Source organism: Colias eurytheme, chromosome 29 (genome assembly GCF_061535395.1).
Source record: "Colias eurytheme isolate Ceu_HAF_F1 chromosome 29, ilColEury1 Martin Lab GWU primary, whole genome shotgun sequence".
Classification (NCBI taxonomy): Eukaryota; Metazoa; Arthropoda; class Insecta; order Lepidoptera; family Pieridae; genus Colias; species Colias eurytheme.
Window position 1 is genome coordinate 2,259,024 of NC_143008.1, and position 14,841 is coordinate 2,273,864.

The 14,841-nt window shown below is 34.1% G+C and overlaps 2 protein-coding genes and 1 long non-coding RNA gene across 3 annotated transcripts in view; 2 read left to right on the plus strand and 1 right to left on the minus strand.

Moving 5' to 3' along the window:
• Positions 1-599: 599 nt before the first annotated feature.
• On the minus strand, positions 600-1,700 carry ytr (U4/U6.U5 small nuclear ribonucleoprotein 27 kDa protein yantar). Its single transcript, XM_090118159.1, has 2 exons — positions 1,610-1,700; positions 600-1,539 (listed from the first exon to the last, which is right to left on the minus strand). The coding sequence occupies exon 2, from the start codon at positions 1,532-1,534 to the stop codon at positions 1,088-1,090; it is 447 nt and encodes a 148-aa protein (XP_089974285.1). The 5' UTR covers positions 1,535-1,539; positions 1,610-1,700; the 3' UTR covers positions 600-1,087.
• Positions 1,701-2,352: 652 nt separating this feature from the next.
• Positions 2,353-14,841, plus strand: part of hts (adducin 1-like protein hts) — a 96,271-nt gene continuing 83,782 nt past the window's right edge. The window contains exon 1 of the mRNA XM_090118165.1: positions 2,353-2,619. The gene's annotated coding sequence lies outside the window, so the exon portion shown is untranslated. The remainder of the gene's footprint in view (positions 2,620-14,841) is intronic.
• Positions 7,582-8,836, plus strand: LOC149896085 (uncharacterized). Its single transcript, XR_016458390.1, has 2 exons — positions 7,582-8,287; positions 8,368-8,836. It is a non-coding gene; the product is annotated as an uncharacterized LOC149896085 (long non-coding RNA).

Below are 14,841 nucleotides of genomic sequence, written 5' to 3' on the forward strand. Positions count from 1 at the left end.
CAAAATTCTATCATCTATGTATGGTAAATATGTTGATAACTTCACAAGTGAATTTTAATTTCTGGAAAATGTGATTGTTCTTGAAATTTTGTTCTGTGTGAAGGGAATGACAGATATTTTTTCATCAGACTTTTCTGTAAATATACAGCACACATCAAAACAGCATTTTTGTGATTTAAAAGAAAATTACCCTATTTTTGGAGGTTGGTACAAACATATTGATATTTTATGTATATTTAAAATCTTTTTCATGTCCAAAACATAAGCAATATTATAGAATAAGGTATTATATTAAAAAAAATAACCTTGCTCCTATTTAAAAGCTCTTAGAGAGGAAGAACTTTTCATGAAAGTTTTTAAGCTGTTTCATGTAGTTTTGCAACCAATATGACAATTTTTAATTACAGCTATGACATTTTATTTTTTATTAGTTTCGTGATATCATTAAATTAAATATCCAAATATTGTAAAAATATTCTGCATGGGATATTTAAAATAAGGTATCACAAAAACTCTTAAATAATTTTGTAAGATAGAATATATATATAGTGTATGGAAATAATATTTAAAATTAACTTTTTTCCAAAATAAATCATCAAATTGTATAGTAGAAAATAGAAATATTCAAAACAATATATTAAAACATATATTAAGAAATAGTAATTGCATTCTTTTATAGAAGTAAATTAAATTATTTATATTTAGTTTTTCTTCTTATAAGAAATAGTACTTTCTGAATAGATGCATAGTTATTATATTCATTGTAAATTATAGTTTTGTAAATATACCACAGCTGTAACTAAAAACATATTTAAATACAAAATGGAAAACATGTATAACACTTAATACTACAACATTTTAAAGCTTGTCCCTTTTTAGAACCTGATTTCTCGGACAAAAGACTGTTACATTGCAATTTTAATATCAAACTTCGCTTTGTAATATTCAAGTTCAAGTTCAAATGGGGGTTTATTCCAATTGTATTCGATCAAAATAGGAACAGGTTTAACCAGCTGTCGGGACAAGCTTTAAAACTATCACATAGCGTGTAAAAACGACCCTGGAGGTCAGAGGTTGTGCGATACCGTTACGCCACGAAATCCAAGGGCCTGTTGAAGCCGCCTTTCCTATTCATATACTGTCTGTACTTACGTTTTAGGACGACGTGTACCTCACCTTCTACATTACCATCGACTTTTTTGCCTTTCGTAGTGTCGAAGCCGCAGAAACCCATCACCTTTAGCATTTCCTGTTCTTCCGGCGTTTTTCCCTCCAAATCCGCCGGCGTGACTATGGGCCGTTCGACGTAACTTTTCTTAGCTTTAGGTACGAAGGAAGTCGTTGGTGTAGGCGATATTGAGCGGGATCGACGCCGCCGTGGTGACGGTGACCGCCGTCTTTCCCGTTCTGGTGACCGTCTGCGGCGTTCTAGTGACCGCGATCGTGACCGTGTGCGTGGTCTGCGCCTGTCGCGATCACGACGGTCCCGTCTTTCATCACGGTCACGCCGACGGGGACTCGGCGACCGGCCCATTATAACTGAAACACACAATTTCTAATAAAAACAAATTCGAATGCAGAAATTGTTTAATTAGCAAACAACACTCACCTATTTTTAGTCAACAGTGTGTAAACTTTATAAAATAAAAACTAAAAATTAAAATAACAGTAACACACAACCTACGCGCACGCCATTTTTGGAATGATTGACGTTTTGAATGTCGAATGATCTGAATGTCCAAGTGTTGCGTTCCATTACACATCTTGGTTGTTGCGACTGGTTTTAAATATATAAGAAATAAATACAATTGGGCTAAAACTAAATTAAAAAAGGAATATAAATTTACTGTAAATTAAATTATTAATGATAAATATTTAATATTTAATGTTTTATTCTACTGCAACAACATTTTATTTTCATTTATACTTAAAAAACTGCGTAAAATGATTTTCGAAAATTTCAGTGTTGCTATGCGAAAAATATGAATCCTATTATTTTGAATAAAATAAGAAAATTTACACCAATAAACTCAAATAATTTAAAATTAAAATATTTTTTGTAATAAACTGGTAATTAATAAAATGAATAAAAAGGTCTCTTTCAACTCACGGGTCTTGATAAATATATTCGCCTTGTGATTCGCCCAGAGTGTAATAAATTTTCTTGATAAAATTATCAGTAAATTTATAAATATTGTTTTTAATAAATTTAATTGATAATTATTTTAATTTGGTTTGATGAATCTGTGGATGAATCAAAAAGGATGGCATCATTTGTTAGTGACATCTAGTGGCCAATATTAACAACTTTTTAATCACAGCGACATCAGCGCCGCACTGCCGTCCTCGGTGAAAAAAAGAAACAGATGCCGACATCGATCTTTGGAAGCGGCACGGGCAGGCCTCTTTTTTATGTATGAAAAAGAAATAACGCGCTCACGCGTAATGTCGGTGGTGCTAGTGCATTAAAACATACAAGAAAACGATCTGTGCGTGTATCGTTTGCAATATTATGTCGTTTGTGTGCTTAGTGTAAGTTACTCAGCTACTCAATAAGTGAAGTGATTTTGTGCTGTGACAATAATTTATCGACTTATCGCTTCTTGGACTAAGCTGCCGGTAAGTATCGGTTTAATATTCGTTTAATTATTCAAATGATAACAGAATCTTATAGGATGTGATGATGAAGATTGTTTAAAACACGAAATCATGGGTGTGGTTTCGGGAACCGTAAATTAAAATGGGTCGTTTTTTTTAGCCTCGACCGCTGCATAATGACTAAGACGCTATATTTCGGGATGTTTGTCGCTTGCTGCGGTGATCGACGTATTTCCTTTTTCCTTCCGACATATTTACCTGTAGTGTGTATTGTAATTCTATAAACGGTCGACGGTAGTACGTGTTCTATTCACGGTTTATGTTATTCATTACGTTTTTTATACCTATATACTGGGTGTGACACTTCAATTGCTTGTTATCTACTTCAATAGAGGTGATGTCATACCTAGGGCGCGGGCTGGTGATGCAACCCGACCGATTTGCAGTGACCACTCTTTGTACATTCCTTTGTCCATAGCAACGCGCATTCGATTTGGTCGGTTAATCGACCTAGTAACTTGGTCGATCTTATAAATTGTACTTACAATCTAGAAATAAGATTGGAACAGGGTTAATAGTAAAATTGCTTGATCACTGCAGAGGTTTCTAATTTACTGAACATTTAAATCTAGTATTGTACAATCAATGTCTTTATTTCGGTCTTGTTATCTCAATATCTTGGTGCAAAACAATTTATACAGATAAGATAGACAATATTTTTCGTTTTCGTGTAGATAAACTTACAATTTATTCAATATTCAAATTGGGTTTGGATTTTACATTGATATTTTTGTTTTAACCCATTGAGCCCCGAACGGACCGATCGGTCCACGACACAATAGATTTTCTATTGTGTCTGTGATTCCGGGGCCTGAGTTATTAAAATTTAAAAACAGAATAGTATACCGTCATTAAAGAATACCATGTTATTTTGTATGTTTAAAGTTTTGAAATGAAACAAATCCAACAAATTTATAATATTAGTATGAATGAACATGTATTCTTTCTAGGTAGGTGGAATAGGTGGTGGACTATATAGTGGTAAATGCAAATAACATTATAGTACACATTATTAATTCTTCATATTCACAAAAAATTACCATTATTTAATAATAATGGTAATGGCTTGGTTGTGAATTGATTAAAGAAGGAAAAGTTACTTTAAGATGGCAAATATAGAATATAATTATTTATTATTATTTATTTAAATACTTTATTGTACTGCCAACAAAAAAAATTACAAAAAGAAAACTTATACTAAAAGAAGACACAGCACAGATGGCGGCCTTATCACTTATAAGTGATTTCTTCCAGGCAACCAACTGATGATGGGATAACATAATAGAAAAAAAGGAGGTGGGTAAAAAGTATACGCAATAATTATGTAATATAAAACTAATAGAAAAAAAAAATATACTAATAAATATACTATAAATAATAAATAGATATAATAATAGATATCATATATATACATACGTATATACCTATAATTATATATACATACCATAAGTAAAATAAATACATACAATACATATCGTAATACATGTACATAATATAATATGTATAAAAAGGCAAATTACAGCGAAAGAGAGATCATGAGCTAAAATATACTATCCCGAGTCAAAAGCAAGATTCAAGTAATGATTCCTGACAAGGCTTTTGAATGTGGATAGCGTTTGGGCTTGTCTGATATTTATCGGCAAGGCATTCCAGAGTTTAATGGCAGTAACCGCAAAGGAATCGCCATAGAAGTGTGTGCGGTGAAAAGGAATGCCCAGAACAAGCCTATCCACAGAACGAAGAGAATAATTTTCACAATGCAGGAAGTTAAATTTATTTTTGAGATAGGAAGGGGTCTTAGGGTCAAAAAGGATACGATATAGTAGCTGCAAATAATGCACATTCCGGCGAAGACGGATTGGGAGCCACTTGAGCTTCTTGCGAAAGGAGGAGACGTGGTCGTATTTGCGAAGACCAAATACGAACCGGATACCGAAATTCTGAAGACGCTCAAGTTTGTCTAATTGCTCCACTGTTAAATCAGGAAAGCATGCATCAGCGTAATCAATAATGGGTAGGAGTAGGGATTGTGCTAGCATAATTTTTGTCGATATGGGTAGGAAGTTACGAAGACGCCGTAGAGAACTAGACGCAGCGTAAAATTTCCGACCAAGTTCCTGAATGTGATGGGACCAAGATAAAGTCTGATCCAAGTGAATACCTAGATTTTTTACATTCTTACTGTAGGGTATGATTACGCCGTGAATATTAATGGAAGGCAATATACCCCAGTCAACCTCAGAAAGTTGATAAGGACTACCGATAACGATAACCTGGCTCTTTGATGGATTCAACTTAAGGCCGAATTGATCGCACCAACTAACTATGTTAGCCAGTTCGTTATTAATAGAGCGAACAGCATGCGGTAGGTCATCAAGCGTTGACTGGACATATATCTGTAGATCGTCAGCAAACATATGGTAGGGAGAAGTTAATAGGGATGTGAGATTATTAATGAAAATGGCAAAGAGAAGAGGTGACAAGACGCCACCCTGTGGCACACCGGCGGAGACTGCGCACCAAGATGAATGTTTTTCATCAAGCAAAACACGCTGCCGCCGATCGCCCAGGTAACTTCGAAACCAGTCAAGAACTGTTGATGAAAAGTTAATAAGACGTAGCAAACTAAGCAGTATATTATGATTTACAGTGTTAAAAGCATTGCTAAAATCCAGAAGTGCTAAAACTGTGAGTTGCTTGTTATCCATACCGTGGCGGATGTCATCAGTAACTTTGACAAGGGCAGTGGTCGTACTATGACCGGGACGGAAACCAGACTGATAAGGACTAAGGATATTATTAGTGTTGAGAAAGGTACTAAGCTGGGAGTGGATAAGACGCTCAAGTACTTTGGAAAGAAAGGGTAAGATGGAGATGGGTCGGAAATCAGATAAACTTAAAGGATTCGATTTTTTGGGAAGAGGGATGATATGAGCGTCCTTCCAGGCGCTAGGAAATGTTCCGGAGACAATTGAAAAATTTAGGATATGGGTGATGATGGGAATAATGATATCAAGGATAGGAATGATCATATTACGACTGATAAGATCAGTACCGATGGCATTCGACGATATGGACAGGATTGTCTTCTTAACGTCATCAACAGAACTTTGTTTAAAAATAAAGGGAGGAAAATCAGGAGTAGAAACGGTAGAGAGATTTTTGAGAGTAGAGGCATTTTTTACGGTATCGTTAGGAATAGATGAAGACGCAAAGTGTGAATTTAAATTGTCAATATTGATGTTGCAAGAAGGGAACGTATGGGAAGATTTACCAACTCCTAGAGATTTTAAAAATTTCCATATTTTAACAGGGTCGCCGTTTTCGACCGACTCATGAATATGGCGTCTTTGTGCATCCCTACACAATACGTTGCAACGATTACGGATAGTTTTATATTTGTCCTGCATCTCGGTTGATTTGGCCGTCTTCAGTTTAGTCTTTGCACGATGTTTTTTGCTAAGAAGAGATTTAAGTTCTGGCGAAAGCCAAGGGGCAGGAGTGTGCTTCTTCTTCACGGGCCTTAAAGGGGCATGCTTATCATACAAAGCAAGCATAATGTCATTAAATATGTTCACTTTTAGGTCCATTGTTTCAGCATCAAAAACTGCTTGCCAATCACATTCGGAGGCATCCAATTGAAGTTGGTCGTGGTCCATACCGGCAAAATTACGCAGCAGGATAGAGGTGGGTTTGAATTTAGGAGGACGGAGTTTATAGGATAAGTAGATGAGGTCGTGATAGGAAAATGCATCCGCGGAGCACTGACCATGCTTGGATACGGAAAGGGGGGAGGAGGTAATAATGATATCAAGGAGGGAAGGGCAGCAGCCGGGAGAGAAGTGGGTAGGATTAAGTGGTAGAATATGGAGATTGTGTGAATTTAGGAGAGAGTATAATTTCTTACTGCGGTGGTCGTCCTTAAGTAGGCATGTATTAAAGTCACCCATAAAAATAAGATGATTATACTCAGGAGTGAGGTCATCAAGGAGGAGGTCAAAGGAAGAGAAGTAATTATTGGTTAGGGAAGGGCTATAGAATACACCAAGGAGAATTTTGGAGTTAGGTAGTTGGACTTCGATGAGGAGATGTTCGGTAGTATTGTTAGGAGGGGGTTGGGAGGAAGATCGGATCAACTTGAAGGGGATGAAACTACGAAGATATATCGCAACTCCACCACCACCTCTGCCAATACGATCATTTCGGATAAGATGGAAACCAGGAAGGGAATAATTGGCTGATGGAAGGGAAGGCTTAAGCCATGATTCGGACACCAGGATAGCATGGATATTATTAGATACGAATGATGCAAGCATATCAGGAAAGTGAGCCGGAATGCTCTGTGCATTGATGTGAGTGACGTTAAAATTTTTGGGAACATCATTAAACAACGTAGGGAGGACAAGGGAAAGAGGAGAGGAAGCACTATGAAAACCATTCTCATCGCTGTTTAAAGAATCGAAAGACGTTGAATGACTGCAATCATGATACTCGGAATGCTCAGAACTAATATTAGACATTATAAAAAAAGTACTAATAAATAACAATAAAAATAAACTACTTAAAAATAATAATAAAATTTGAAACAAAAATAAATAAATATAAGATATAAAAATATATATATATATATATACTAATTACAAATATTATAATATTACAGATACAAAAAACTATACTTAACACCTCGTACCCTCCGGAATTTAACTATACATCAATTTAATATACAATTCGTATTAATCACAATTCACAACACAAAAATAAAAAATATTTAAAACAAAAACAGTAGATCACAATCAATTTACACATGGCAAGTATATCTAACAAGGAATAATTAGACGTTTGACCTTATAATCTAAGCGTTTGACATACAGTTTACAAATGACAACTGACACTTGACAAATGACAATTACAAATGTTATCTGTAAACAACGAAAGTGAAAGAATTTAGCTTGGAGGTAGCAAAAATAGATTAAAGTAGAAGGTAGATTGGAAAATAATAGGAAAGTTATACATAACTATGAAATACGTCACAACAGTTTATGAAGGTCATAAATAAATAGTGTTTAAAGCAAGTTCTAGCCAAAAGTTAACAAAAATTACGCAATTTAAGAAAACAGAGAAGAGAATTGAAGTTGTGAAGGTCCTATGATGAGGAATACATAATACAATTGTGCACTACTTCCCTTTAACAATCCTTTTTGTACGAGATACTATTTTGCTATCTTTGGAAGGAATATTGGATACTGCAGTGATACCTGGATTAGGTTTATCGTTCTGAGCTGCCAAGATAGATTTAAAGTCAGCAATGTTCTCCACCCGATGACGAACACCTCCAGGTCCAATGACAAAAATATGCCCATTTCTTGTCCAGCATTTAGTGATGCCAAATTGTTCCCGAGCAGCCATAAAAACCTCATGCCTGCTCTTGGTAAGAAATTCGGAGAGAGTGATCCCCGTACCCTTCAGATTGATTTTGGATGACCAAATGTGCTCCTTGTCGGACAGGTTACGGAGTTTGATGAGAATAGGTCGTGGCTTGTTCTCCTTGGGGCTTCCTAGCCTGTGACATCGACTCACTCCATTGATGGACAAATCTGGTAACTTTAAATTGGTGGACAAAATACTCAAGGTTTGAGAGGTCACATTTTCATCTTTATTTTCCGGAACACCATGCAGCAATAAAATTTTCCTTCTACTTCTCATTTCCAGATTGTCACATAACTTATACAGACAGTCAACCTGAGTCTGTAGGCATTGCAGTGAGGTGATAACAAAGGATCGGAAAGCTGTAAAGTCAGATGCCAACCTAGACGGAGGACTGGCCAATGAAGTGGTAGTGGAAGTTTTTTTGAGATCCTCTTGGAATTCCAGCATTCTTTTATTAAACATTTCGGACATCTGTGCCATAGATTCCTTGATAGAATGTAAATCCATATTGTCATTCATTCTTAAGATTATAAAAAGTGCAGTCAAGTGAGGTTAGGAATGACAAAGTAAAATAGAAAGTGAAGAATTGATTTTGGATAGTAGTTTTAGTGTTATTTTTGTAGGAGAATGATCCGGCAAGTACGTAGGTAATTTAAAACATAATTTATTAAACTTTTAAAATTAAATACCAATTAAATAGCATGGAGCAAATTAATCGCGTGTGTACTTTTTTACGCCTACCGCCCAAAAAGTGAAGTATAATATGTGTGAAGTCCTATGTCCCCTTATGGGGTATGGGGCATTGGCAATGTGTATTTTTACACAAATATGATTTTAATTTATTTATAAGGTTTTAACAAAAGAGGACGAAGCATCTTTTTTCTAGACCCTTCTCAAACTAGAAATAGAAAATTCTATTTTAATTCCTGAACCATAGACTGACCTTTGTAATCTTTATAAAATTTTATTATTAACTTACCTAGGGATGATAATATCTATTCATTTAAAATATGCTACATATATTTACAAAGTTACAATGTATAAATTATGATGCAGTAGTTTTAAAGTGAGCCATATTGATATAATATGATAAGAGCAGTGGTGGCTCAGTGGTGAGGCCTTCAACTTCTAATCGACAAGTACGGGGTTCAAAACCAGCAGAGCGTGCAGGAAATAAACTGATTTATCAATTTATCTGCGCATGTTATAACATCAACACTGGACAAAAGGGAAGGAAAACATTGTGAGGAAACCGACATGTCGAAGAATCAAAAGTTCGACGACATGTGTCATCCACCAACCAGCACTTGGCCAGCGTGGTGAATTATGGCCTGTACCCTCGAAGGAGGCCCGTGTCCCAGCAGTGGGAACGTACATGGGCTGATGATAATATTAATATATTTTATTATTGTAAGATAGAGGTATCTTTGGTACAAGATGGAGGAGGCTTTTACACATAAGGGGCCACCTAACAAGGAATAGATAAAAAAACTAAAATGTCATATGTATATGTATTAATTATTAATTGTAAGGTGGAATAAATAAAGCTTATTATTATTAAGATAGAGGTATAATTTGTATAGTTTTTAACTTCTTGTTATATCTAAACTAGGTGTGCCCTGCTGTTTTACCCACATGGCTCTGCTGCTATTTATTCAGTTCAGTTTTAGCGTGATGATAAAGCCTTCTTTATTAAAATGGGACCTAACACTGAAATAATTTTTCTAATCGGACCAGTAGTTCTTGAGATTGATGCATTGAAGCAAGCAAACAAACAAAATGTTTAGTTATATAATATAAATATAAAAATAAAGATGTACTATCATAATTTGTATCTTTAATTATTGTGTTTTAAAATAATTAGTACAAATTGCATGACTAACTCTTAACTAAACTATTTATGTAGAACAGTTAATTAATTTTATTATCACATGTGACCATATCAAAAACATATGTGCATCTGTTATCTCATAGTGTGGTTTGATAGCCTACATCAAATGCAAATATATATTTGTGACTATGCAAATTTGCGCGTTATCTAAAATTATACATCTATATCTATATATTAATATAAAAATGAATCGCAAAGTGTGTTGGTAAGCACATAACTGGAGAATGCCTGAACCAATTTCATTAATTCTCATTTTATAATTTTACTTGAAGTACGAGGATGGTTCTTATGGAAAGAAGACGTAAACATGTACCATGGGCGAAGCTAGGGCAGACTGCTTGTTTAAATGAGAATTGACTCACTGATCAATCGACTTAAATGTGTACTAAAACTCCTTGGAAAAGATACTCGAAATTTTGTACAAAGGCTATCATTATGCTAACCCAACAGGAGCGGAGCCACGCAGGTGAAATAGCGAAGCAGCTAGTCAATAATATTTTCTTTTCACACATCTGTAGTAACATGTACATACTAACAGTAGGCATATAAATAGCTAACTATGCCTTGCGGTTTTACATGCAATGCTACACAACTATTGGTCTTAGCATGATGATATATGACAAATAGCCTTCCTCGAGAAATGGACTATAGTACGAGCCTGTGGTTCCTCTGATTGGTGCGTTCAAGCAGACAAACAAACCAACTCATCCGGTTTATAATATAGGTATAGATTCTATACCTACTAATACTATAGCAGTATAGATAATAAAAAATTTTCGCAACCTCAACCTTCAACTATCAATGATAATGAGGTCAACAGAGGTTTTTATTACCATTAATGTGGACAAAATCACGTATTTTAACATTTATATACTTATGCATGTATACAGTACATTAAAACTAGGCACACCCATGTTCATGTAATGTAGCCCCATATGGAAATAGATTTACTCACTCATACATTTAGTTTATTATTATATTGAATTTGGTTTGAGACAAAATTTGAGACTTTTTGACGAACATGTAACTTTTACATGAGTTTATAAATAATCCTTTTCTAATTAATACAAATTCAAAATGTCGCTTCTATAGAGAAGAGTTGGCAAGAAACTTATTATTTACTGCTTAAAAGTCTAAGCATATTCTAGTTTAAATAATATCTATTTACTATTATAATATGTATTATAAAGCTGAAGAGTTTGTTTGTTTGAATGCACTAATCTCAGGAACTACTGGTCCGATTTGAAAAATTCTTTCAATGTTAGATAGTCCATTCATCGAGGAAGGCTATATGTCATCACGCTAAGACCAATAGTAATTAATAAATCGCATTTAAAATCCGTTATAATCTTTAATTTCTAAATGGTACAAGTTAAATAAATGTGAATAGTTGTTGAAGAAAATAAGACAAACGAGAGGAGCAATTCTTGTATTGTTTGCACAAAAAAAAAAGTACATCGCTGTTTTACCAAAGTCTCCTAAATTAATTTCATAGCTTTTTGTATATAATAATACTTTATTGTTGTTTGCCAAAAAACGTCTTTCAAATTTCTGATAAATAACATCATTATTGAATAAAAGACAAAATTGATTGTAAATCTAAGTGAATCATGAATAAAAAGAACCGTCTCAAAAAGTGGTTACAATGAAAATAACAGAACTGTAAGTAAATAGAAACGAAATAAAGATAATTGATATTAATATATTAAACAAGTTGATTCCGTACACAACATATTTTAAGAGGTTCAATAGTTCCAGAGATCAAACATACAAACTCACACTGGCATTTTAACCGTTACACAATTTATTATATAATTACTATTTAGTTAAACATTATTGGTCTTACCACAAAACAATTTAAATACAGTCTAACTTTAAAACAGGGATCTGTCACTTTCAAAGTTGTCTATGTGAAATACGACAAAACCAGATTAAAGAGAACCCGCGCTTATAGATGCCTCAGCCCCCGGAATCACAGACACAATAGAAAATCTATTGTGTCGTGGCCTGATCGGGCCGCTCGGTGGTCAATGGGTTAAACCCTGTCTAAAGTTTTTTGTGGTAAGACAGTATATGTTGTTGTTTGTATCGTACAGTAACTTAGCAATTGAAATAACATGTAACTACTTATATATTTCAAACACAACTACCTATTATTAAAGAAATTCATACAGTATGTTCTACAAACCATTATTTTTTATAATTATAGAGTGCTGCACCTACACACTATTTGCCCAATATAAAATAAGTATTGTAGTGTGTTATTATTATTATTATTATTTTATATTATTATTTTGTTTCTATCATGATTCAAATAACTGCCATAACAGAGTTGGTAAACTAAAACTTTATAAATACATATAATCTAAACATAATTGCCATCGCAAAAAATACATGGTAACAGGTTTAAAAAGATGACGGTTTGTACAAAAAATTAATAGCTCTCTTGGGTTACACTAAATTTGTTGGAATTGTTATTTAAATTGCTTTTTATGGTACTTACCTTATTTCGATTTTATTACACCGTTGTCAAAGCAGTTTATTTTAATACTTTTTATGCTATTTTAAAATTAATTATTGCTATCTTTATTTAATGTTAGCGAATCAAGATTGTGTATTTTAATGTGTAGGTATCTTTTATAATTAGATCTGATACATGTAATGAATATAATTTTTGTTGTTGATCAATGTTAGTATAAGTATAATGTAGGTATATCTAAAGTCTAATATCCTATTACAAATAAGCTAGGTATGTCATATTGTGTATTTTTAAAGAAATTTCCACTTTTTAATTGGCCTCTTTTCTGGTGCTCATGAGCTCATCTAACTCGCCCGCAACAAAAATGGTCACATAGATATAAAACATCCGATATGTATTACTTTAGTATTTATATCTTTTTATGCATAACTTAGTAAGCAAGCTTATCTGTATGGTATGCAAACACCATCCAGAGCTCGACGAATGCATTGATTGATGATTGCTTCATCTTTTATTTGTGGGGTGTTCCTTGGTGGTAGCCAGAAGGGCTGATACATTTTGACGCGGACGCGTGGGTGCACAGAAAGTTCACCCTGTTAGCGACATGCGCAACGGCGTCCCCCCTTGACGGGGATCACGAACCTCGCTTCAGCTTAAAACCCAGTTTTTCTCCAAATGTAAAATTTATTAAAATTACACAATAGGCATGACGACAGTATCCATAAATGATCGTATTAGTGTTTTTAAGGGAAAGTGTATAATAGATAAATTACATATAGTGACTTAGAAATCTTAAAAACATTAAGATTAATGAGATTATCAATAAAATAAAACATTGAAATACTGCAGTTGGCCATTTTGACTAAAACACGCGTGACGTCACGCTTAAGTAAACAACTCATGTCAGATGTTTTTTGTTGTTATGAATATGTTGAGAATACGCATTTTTATTTATTTTCTGTTGTTTCACGTATGATTTATCGACTCAGAATAGAAATATAATTGCGAATCCACGAATACATGGTTCGGGGTTCTCCGCGCCACCTTTATACAATCATTTCTTATTATTTTCTCGCTTAAAATAATTACTAGTTAACACATTTTTGAGCATTATTTTTATGTGGATTCACACTGCAATACTGCACACCACTTATAAACTTTAAAATTCGTTCCTATAACACATATTAAATAAATAAATTTTTAATTTTCTTCGCAATGCGTACAAATAATTACGTATTTACCAAAATGTGACGTCACGCCTACGCCATGACACCTGCGAGCTGTTTTGGCACAGTTAATATATATTTTTTGGAAAATGGCTTTTATCTTCGTTAAATTTAAGTATATTACCGAAATATAGGGTTTTTCTTGTATAGTAAACGTATACACACATTATGGAAGAGGATTTCAAAATCTTTCGTCATGCCTATTACCGTGATAAACGTGTCAGTATTATGCTCTCTTTTAAATAATAATCTTCCTGTTTACGTCACTTTATTACCGCGGCGCGGCGTGGCGCTACGCCAAAACGCCCGTGGGATTTTTGATAAGGAACCCAATTTGTACGAATATTTTCGATGACGTCTTATGTGGTTGTGTGTGCTATTGAATTTTAAATAATAACTAGCGGTCCGCCCCGGCTTCGCCTGTGGTACCTACATGTTTAAACTATCCTATCTCTCAAGTTGGATCGAACTGCACATGGTGTACGAATTTTATTATAATCGGTTAAGTGGTTTAGGAGTCCATTGAGGACAAACATTGTGACACGAGATTTATATATATTAAGATAATGATGAATTAGTTATACTGGTATTTAATAAATATACTTGTTTTCCGCTTGCTGCTTCACCCAGATGGTTAAAACTTAAAAGTAGGGATGTAACGATACATGATTTTGCCGATACGATACCGATACCGATATTTGTAGTAATGTATCGGCGATACCGATACTGATACCGATATCGATGGCTTGGTAAAAAAATAAATAGTGAATTATGCATAAAAAGTTACCAACATTTAACAGAGACTCAACTGTTAATCGTATTCTTTTTAATAAAAATGCCAAATCAAAAAACAACAAAACCATTTATTTTAGTATTATTATTTTACAAAGTCAGTTAAACTTTAAGTAATACAATCAGTACCTAATAAAAGTTTACTATTGGTAGAGTTTTTTCAGAAAACAAAGTGCGCACGCGCGGGCGGCCTCCCGCATCGTTCATTGGGCGCAGTTTTTTGAATTGTTTGATATCGGTATCGGTTGTTTTATTATCGGCGATACCGATATATCGGCCGATAAATCGGTATCGGTATCGTTACATCCCTACTTAAAAGTAATTCCCATGGGAATATGATTTTTCATCGCGCTATAAAATACGCTATA

Coding starts and splice junctions, on each gene's coding strand:
- ytr (XM_090118159.1), bottom strand. CDS start 1,534: ATGGGCCGGTCGCCGAGTCCCCGTCGGCGTGACCGTGATGAAAGACGG.